At 48.1% G+C, this 8,579-nt stretch overlaps 3 protein-coding genes across 3 annotated transcripts in view; all 3 read right to left on the bottom strand.

The window, feature by feature from the left end:
* Positions 1–1,469: 1,469 nt before the first annotated feature.
* BBA_09919 (uncharacterized protein) lies at positions 1,470–2,033 on the bottom strand (the record flags this gene model as incomplete). Its single annotated transcript, XM_008605016.1, has 1 exon — positions 1,470–2,033. One exon carries the CDS (start codon positions 2,031–2,033, stop codon positions 1,470–1,472), a length of 564 nt encoding a protein of 187 aa, XP_008603238.1.
* Positions 2,034–2,353: 320 nt separating this feature from the next.
* On the bottom strand, positions 2,354–5,191 carry BBA_09918 (protein kinase domain-containing protein; the record flags this gene model as incomplete). Its single annotated transcript, XM_008605015.1, has 2 exons — positions 2,354–4,582; positions 4,649–5,191. The coding sequence occupies 2 exons, from the start codon at positions 5,189–5,191 to the stop codon at positions 2,354–2,356; spliced, it is 2,772 nt and encodes a 923-aa protein (XP_008603237.1).
* A 2,683-nt stretch (positions 5,192–7,874) lies between these two features.
* The window catches only part of BBA_09917 (reverse transcriptase), a gene marked incomplete at both ends in the record, with an annotated part of 5,030 nt that continues 4,325 nt past the window's right edge, over positions 7,875–8,579 (bottom strand). The window contains 3 exons of the mRNA XM_008605014.1: positions 7,875–7,968; positions 8,108–8,168; positions 8,205–8,242. Coding sequence (XP_008603236.1) covers positions 7,875–7,968; positions 8,108–8,168; positions 8,205–8,242 — 193 coding nt within the window. The remainder of the gene's footprint in view (positions 7,969–8,107; positions 8,169–8,204; positions 8,243–8,579) is intronic.

The raw sequence follows: 8,579 nt of genomic DNA, 5'->3' as shown, positions 1-8,579 counted from the left end.
CGGGATGGTCCGCTCCAAGCCTCATCGTTCTTCTCTCCATCACCTGCACCTCAAGCTTCTCTGCCTCATCCCATCGGCCCTGGCTTCTATATGTCGATGCCAGGTTGGCCATGCCAGCTAGCGTGTCAGGATGGTCTTCTCCAAGCTTTGTCTTGCGCATCTCCATCAGATGCAGCTGAAGCGTCTCTGCCTCCTCCAGCCGGCCCTGGTTCCTGTATGTCAATGCCAGTTCAACCATGCTGGTCAGCGTGTCAGGATGATCTTCCCCAAGCGTCGGCTTCATTGTTTCCATCACCTGCACCTGGAGCTTCTCAGCCTCTTCCCATCGTCCTTGAAATATGTAAAGGTCTGTTAACATAATTCTTGACAGAATTGCAAGGTCGTGCTCGGCAGTATAAACGCTTGTCAAATTATCCATGTCCCGTGTAAGCTGCGCTTCTGCTTCGCCCATTCTTCCCTGGTTAAGGTAGATATAGCCGAAGTCTGACGCAGGCATTTGCCCTCTTACCGTCAGATTGGATATTAGAGAGGATCTGAATGAGCCGCTGATTTGGTGCGGATGAGTAATTATATCCTGCATAGTCTGGAGCTCGTGGCTGCTTTGCCGCAAAAGTTGCCAAGCCCTATCCTCATCTCTCATCACACCAAAGCCAAGGTAATAACAAAGGGCTGTCTGTAGATCACAAGCTGCCGATCGAGGACTCTTGTTTAGGAGGCACCGAGCTATATGCGACCGAACTCGATAGTCACACTGATAGAAGTCGTAAATCGATTTGTTTATCTACAAGACGTTAGAGGGGGGGTTGTCTAATAGGATAACTGGACTTTACATCAAAACGATGGCTAGGATTGCTCAGATCACAAGGATCAGAATTCGTTACGGCCGTTGCCTGGCCATTTTTCCTTCTCCGTTGTTAGCTTTGGAATTGCCTAAGCGGGGAAGCTTACCATTGCGGGTCTAACTTCGAGAGAAACCGCTGTATGCAATCGATTTCTCGGCTCTCTGGATCCTGACTTAAACTCGAATTAAAGAATTCGCTTATAGCTGTCTTTATATCGGCTCCCAAGACTGTCTCCGACTTTAACAGTTGCTGAGCATATATTAGAAGTTTCCCCTTCATCCATCGCAGCGTGTCGATAGACCCCTCTACACTCTGAGATAATGCTGCTGTTCCGCGGAGGAGCGGCTCGAAGAGCAGCCAGACGCACAGCACACCAAAACAAAACAGGTCCGCTTTCACGGCCTGCTTGGGGGTCCACCGATGAACCCGACCGCTGTTTTCTGGCGCATTCCACGGCTCCGATATCGGCAGAATGAGCGACTGGTCTTCATAGGCGTATTTTGTAGAGTAGCCGAAGTCTATGGCCCTTGCGCTGTATCTTTTGCTACCGATATTGTCTTTGAAGACTAGGATATTCTCTGGCTTCAAATCCCCATGTACAATGTCTTCAGTCTGTTTTAGCGCGACTCATCTTTCGATAGTGGGGCCAGGCTTACGCTTTGAATGCATGTCGATGATCGCTCTTCCGATATCCACACAAAGCGAGAGTCGCTCTTCGGGTGTCATATCCTGCCCCCCATGCCTCACGAAGTGATATGAGTCCCCTAGATGCGATTTCTCAAAGACTAGAACCGGCCATGGCTTGTCGTTGTCAAGAGAGATGTCCCAGCAGATCCCATGTAGCTGCGCGATGTTGGCATGCTCCCGTATGAATGGCTGGCATAAGATGGTGATCTCGGCGATCAGCGTTCGGAATATCTGCTCCTCTGTCTTGTGCTGTTTGCGGTAGGTTTTGAAGGCAAAACTTGTGTCCAGGTTTACAGGTGTCTGATGAATGCTAGCCGTTCCACCGGTGCCAATCGCTCCGCTTGCATCCCAGGCAATGGGTAGAAATTCAATTTCTAACGCCTGGGCCGTGGCGAGAAAGGACAGGAAATTGAATCGGTCTGGATCGGCCTCGATTTTAGATATCTCCGCACCTGATGCAGACTGCCAATGCAACCAATAAGAGTCTCTGAAGTCGGAAGACATTGTTTATAGTGGGTAACAACAATTCTATAAGTGGCACTTAAAGCGTAAGGTATCAGTGGTTGCAAAATTGGGCGATAAAGTTCTTTGCAGCGAACACGTTGCCAGTGACGAGTTGGGCATATGTTGGGCTCCTATTGGACAGGCCGGCAGTCGGCCACGTGACATATATCAAGGGACTGAGGACACGGCAGTCGAAAGCTGATGACACTCAGCAAAGTTTGCCATAATCATGAGTACTTGCTTGTGCGGCGCCGTAATATAGGTATAAGTAGCAATAGTTGTTTTATTGAATACTTCTCCGTCTGGAAAGACCATTTGTGCTATTTCATCACCGGAATTCGGTCTATAACTGCCATTTTAAACCACCTACATCCACGGCGCTCTACCCACAGCGACGGCCCAGGCCCGTCTGAAATTCCTCCCTCCACACATGCGAGGGCTGCTTCCATATAGCTTGTTCCCATCGCGACGCCAAGTTGGGAGACTCTACTCCTGATAACTTCCGTGCAGAACTTCTCGTCTGATGTGTTCTGGAAACGCGGTGACTCGGTAATCTTCGAAAGTGTATTCCAGAGACCGATTTCCAGTAGGATCATACCCACGGAATAGTAATCAAACTCCTCTCGGTAGCGGTCCCTGTGGGCAAGATACTCCGGATGTTGGTAGTTCCGGAGTTGACCGATATCATCTGGTCCACATGTGAAAGCATCAGAGTCGTTTTCGCGGCTGCTGGCGAAACCCAGAATCCGCGGTTCTGTAGCCCATTTGGCGTTTTCAGTCTTTTCCCGTGGGAAGAATAGCACATTCATCGAGTGGAGATTACGATGCAGCCGTCCCACTTGGTGAAATTTGTAAATACACCGGCAAATGTCCGCAGCCAGGCGAAACCGCTGCTCAAGGAGAGGACGATACATGCCTTTAGGTGCCTTGAGTAGCTGGTGCAAGGTAACTGGCATTCCCGTATTTGGAATATCGTAGACAACGCCAAAAGCATGGCGTGAAGGATCATGGAATATGCCTTTGCAAAATAGGCTGCCAGGAATCCTCGCTGTGCTTTCAGCGTGGAGCAGGCTGACTACAGATGATAATCGGCGGCGAAGCTCCTTTCCGATCTCTTCGTCGGCCCACACATCCCTGTATCGCAGCCACTCGACCAGTACCTTATCGGACGTGTTCTGCAGCACTGCGCAGCTGTGGATGTCAATATCAACGCTCAAATTGACATCGTTTTCGTCCAGGATTAGATCCTTATCCTCGATTAGAGAGCCGTCATTAGACATGATGGTGAGGCGCTTGACCGCTACTAAAGTCCCGATGTCTTCGTCACCTGCGTCGGTGACTGCCTCGGACAGCCCGTGTAATTGTGTGACATCTTCGCTCTCCAAGACAAGCTCCACCATTCGCTCCTTGGCAAAAGAGCGATAGTGTGGTGGAAGCGCCTCAAGTAATCTCGAGTGATAATATTGAAGAAAAGTTCGTCGCCGTGGTTGCCCTGCGCCTATGCTACCTTCCGAGATGTAGTGTAGCTCTTCTAACGCTTGGATTGTCTTGGAAAAGTCGAGTTCAAGCTTGTCGAGCTTGCTTTGGTGTAATTCATCGAGCAGTCGGTGAAATGCGAAGTACCAGCTGCGGAACCGCATTTCATCTAGCATGCGATCGATACTTTTGCGGGTCGTATCGGGAAAATTGTCCAGGGCTGCGTTAACAGCGCTAGCAAAAGATAGGATCGATATGGCGCGGAGTATGGTCAATACTCGGGCCGAGTTAGGGCGTTGGCTCGGTTCTATTGAAAGCATCTCGCGAACCAAATCAACCAACCGTGCAGAGACTGGCCCGGCATCTGCTTGTAAGTTTTCCAGCCAACACTCTACTCCAGGGTTTGGCCTGCCCGGCCCACAATGAAAACGAAACCATTCAATGCCAGAGGCTACTTGAACTTTCCTCTTGGATCGAAACTGCTCCACGCCGTTAGGCCCTAGTATACTATGTGTCAGTACTTCCGAGAGAATACAGCCAAAAGACCATATGTCGCTAGCTCTGTTAACCTTTTCAGACTTGATTTGGTTGTCATCCAAGGTTTGGCACTCTGGCGCTACGTAAGAGCCACGAACTTCTTTGAAAGTAGTCAAAGAATCTTCGTCTGCGCTCCTAAAACTGGATAGGCCAAAGTCCGCAAGTAGGAATGTCTTGCCATGGATCAAGATATTCCGAGGAGCAAGATCGTGGTGGCATCCGGACAAGTTGAGATCAAGGAGTTCCGAGGTGAAGTTGTGCAATGCGTCAATCGCCGAAGCTAGGTTTGCAAATGCCAGCCACAATTGTGAACCCTCTGGCCCTTTTGTGTCGTCTTTTCCGTTCAAAAGATCTGTTAGCGATCCACCATCGGCAAAAGCAAATATAAGATTATATCTGTCCCTGTACATATAAGAGCAATACAACTGAACGATGTTCGGGTGGTTCAAATGGGTAAGAAGGGACAGATTTTCCAGTTCTTTTTCGAAGATGGCCATGTCACCGTCTCTTCCACATTCGATTTGCTTTCGTATAACCTACAACATAGTATTCATATCAGAGATACTGTTATTTCTGTCATCATGGTGGATTCAAGTACTGACTATGTCCCCGTCCAACGGCAGCTGATGGCAATCGGGGTGCAGTTTCATCTTCCAGGCGGTACCCATTGATCCACGACCAGCAGCCTCTTCGCTGAGGAAAGGAAGTATAATTCCTTTGTCGAGCGTACGCGAGATCATGTGCGGCTGTAAGACGGGAATAACGAACATCCATTGCTTTTCAAGAAATCGCTTAACCGTTAGACATGTCGTCTCTTTCTCGAATATTCTTTGTAGTGTTTCTGAGGTGTATGGTAGCCGGTCATCAGGACAAGATCGTTGCAAAAAGTCACGCTGGAAGAAGCGGGAAATAGCTGCGCTGCGGCCAATCAGGACTAAAATCGCGAAACATTTTCGCGCTCCTCGCAAAATAGAGTCGGTTAAGTATACAATTTCCTGGGCCGGGGTCTGGATCTCAAGTAGCGACTGTTTGACAAGCGACTCGCAGACAAGATCGAGCAGCGCGGCTTCCGGGACGAAATGGTCGCCTTCAAAGTTTTCGTTTCCAAAATATATACGGTCTATGCCGTCTTTAAGCTCCTCCATACTGGCTGCAGTCTCGTCAGTAGCACACTCACGTATTTCAATGAATTTATCCGAGTAACCCACTGTATAGATTATTATATGGTCTCAAAATTCATATGGCTTGAATAGACTGGATCTCGCTCTAGTTATGTGAGTACAGATTTTCGCTTCGCGGTTTCATATCAGGTACGCACGTCTGTCAAAAGAATAGGCACGCTTATTTTGTAGTCTTCATCATTCTCCTATATCGGAAGGCGTCAAGGTCAGTAACAGAATACTCCTTGTAGCGGTGCAGGCCTACTTGAATTGTGAAATTGCCCGCGCCAAATTTTCTAAAAAGCAGACTTCGTAGGTCTTCAAGCTTAATGTAACGATTTGCAATCGTCTGTGGTGCCATGCTGTGAATCTCAGAAAAATGGAAACAGAATTGCGCGCGATAAATCACAGACTTTGTCGGGTTATTTCATAGTCAGGCTCCCAGCACAAAGATCGAGCCAAACCCCGCCCATTATGGAGGCGGCCTAACCCCGCAGCAAACACCAATAGTTGTCCTCCACGTCACACCGCCTCACTTCTCATCTAACGGCACGTGGCTAACCCGGATTTGCCACATGTTTTTACCCCATTGTGAGGTGCTGGCTATTATATTGCTTCAGGTCGTCTGCTCGCCACCCCAGTCGCGCACTTCGCCATCATCCAGGCTCTTCATCCTAATGGAACCCATTAAATGCAAGGATAACCGTTCCATGGGCGAGACATGTTTAATAAATACAGACTGTTACATGCCAAGCGGAGAGGACCGAGATTTCTGGTATGACGTGCTACGTAAAGAGTCGTCTACATTGTTTCAGACTGCGGGAGGTGGTGTTGATGTTCTATGTTCGGCACAAGATAATGGTGAGTAACGGATCCGCAAAATCTTCCACATGGGTTAACAGTTAACATCGAGAAGGGCTTGCACAAACGCCTCCCCGGCAGTATTTTGTAACAAGTGGCGACATTGTAACGAAAGGAATTCAACAGGTGAGGACGCCCTCGACTGTTTCCATTGTCTGCGACCAAGCTAATGGTAGCGCGGAAGTTTTTGCGGGGAAGCAGATGGCAGCATTTGATCTTGTGGGTACCAAACGCCTCCGAAAATCTTCATACACTGACTTATTGCAGCATCGCGCATTCAGCCTTCTCGTGGAGTCAACTCTCTATCACTGAACCAGCATTTCGAACAGTACTAGCTGATTTGCAGATATTCACTCCATTCCTGCGTCTTGTTCCTGCCTTCGGCGCGAAAACGAATGACAAGCAACGGACAAAAGACTGCCTATACTATCGCGTCGAGCCGTCCTCCATTTACGGTGGGTTGGTGCCAGAGATGTTTTGGTGGCTATGCTATATTGACAGGGTAAAAAGAATTCTGTTACAATATTCGCTATTTCGAGCTTAATGGACGGCAGCGCGGTAATCCATGGTCCCTCAGGCAGACCGGCGTGTATCAGAAACGGTTATCAAGCCAGCAATCAGTATGGTTTCTGCTCAACTACTCCAACTACGTGACAGACCGCGTATCGAAGGCACTCAAAGCCGAGAGCGTTGAAGCGAACCATCATTGTGATGTATTGTCTCTTCAACCGCACTTATTCATTTTGTCCGCAGCGACAAGGAACTGGGGGCCATATATTAAATCGCTGCGCCAAACGGTGTTGACACTTGTAAGATGAGACTAATTTCGTCCAGCTCTTTCCTTCTGACCAACCAGCAATAGGAGGAAAAAGCATACTCATCTTCTGTCGATACAGTTTGCTTGGACGACTATGCTATTCTCTTCAAAGACATCCAGAAGCTGGCATCGCTGAGCGACACGCTCTCACTGGCGAAGACCATAATCACAGGGCAGCGAGACGTACTATCCAAATGTGCTGACCTGCATATCGTGTTACACAAAGGGTTGTCGGGGCAATGCGACTGTGGTACGGTAAATACGCTAGAGATGCTCAAAGCAGACCTGCAACATCATTACAATGAATTGGTTAATTTGGCAAGGACATCATCTATGACGACACAATTGGTACGGTGTATTCGAGCCCCGAAGTTCTTGCCTTTTGACTAAAGTCACGATAGCTTTACGCAATACTACGAAGTCGAGCGAACGATAAGCTGCAGGCTTCCGTAGCTATCATGCATACTAGCATCGTTAGCCTGCAGCTGCAATCTCAACAAACCTGCCAGGATACGACCAATCTACTGAAGCTCTCGAGCGAGGGTGTCAAAGATGCTACTATTGTCAAGATCCTTGCTCAAACAGCAACGATGTTCCTTCCAGCATCACTCATAGCCGTCAGTGTATCTAGAGATTGCCACGTGGAGGTGTAACTAATAATTGAGACAGTCAATCTTTAGCTCTACGGTATTCGGCGGTTCTGGTAACAGATCATATGTTGGTCTTTATTTCGCAATTACAATTCCACTCTTGGTGGTTACTGCGTTGTTCCTTTTCATTCTAGAGAAAGGTCTACCTAGGGCTAGATTGTGATGGGAAGTGGATAGTCAGATGCGCTGACGTGAGTCATCAGGGCAAAGCCTTTTTTTTGTCAAATATGCATTGTCTTTTCTAGCTATAATACAAATGGAACTCCCCTTTGTCATTAGTCATTGCCCACACATAAAAAGTGCGGCTATCAGCATTTTTCGAGAACCCGCGGTGCAGTATTCAGCTACGGGTATAAGTAGTTGGGCGTCCTGATGTAGGTGGTTCAAAATGGCGGTCATAGATCGAATTGCAGTGATGGAATAGTGTGAAGAGCCTGTTAAACAGAACAGTATTCAATAGAGCAACTAGTTTCTAGCTATACGGTATATTTACTGCGCCGTACAAGCAATGAGCACTCTATAATGTGGTAACCCTTACTGAGTCCCGTGGTACTTGTCACGTGGTTGACTTACGTGTCTGCTGCCAATGGAGCCCAATGCCTGCCCGACGCCCTACATACTGGCACTCTGTTCTCTACAATGAATTTTATCGCCTAGTCCTACAACTTACGAAGCCTGACACTTGAAGTACCACCGGCAAAATTGTTGCTACCACCATAAACAATGCCATCCTACTATAGAGCCTCTTATGATTTGCATTGGCAATCTACATCGGGTGCGGAGGTGTCTGATGTCGAGGCGGAGCCAGACAGATTTAATTTCCTATCCTTTCTCGCCACGGTTCAGGCGTTGGAAATTGAATTTCTACCCATTGCCTGGGATGCAAGCGGAGATATAGGCGCTGGTGGAACTTCCAGGATCCATCAGACTCTTGTGAACCTGAACACGAGTTTTGCCTTCAAAACGTACTACAAGCAGGATAAGACAGAGGAGCAGATATTCCGAACCCTTATCGCCGAGATCACCGTCTTAAGCCAGCCATTTA

The sequence above is a fragment of the Beauveria bassiana genome, assembly GCF_000280675.1.
Source record: "Beauveria bassiana ARSEF 2860 unplaced genomic scaffold BBA_S00074, whole genome shotgun sequence".
Taxonomy (NCBI): domain Eukaryota; kingdom Fungi; phylum Ascomycota; class Sordariomycetes; order Hypocreales; family Cordycipitaceae; genus Beauveria; species Beauveria bassiana.
Note: the sequence above shows the minus strand (reverse complement) of the source record. Positions and strands in the feature narration are given on the sequence as shown.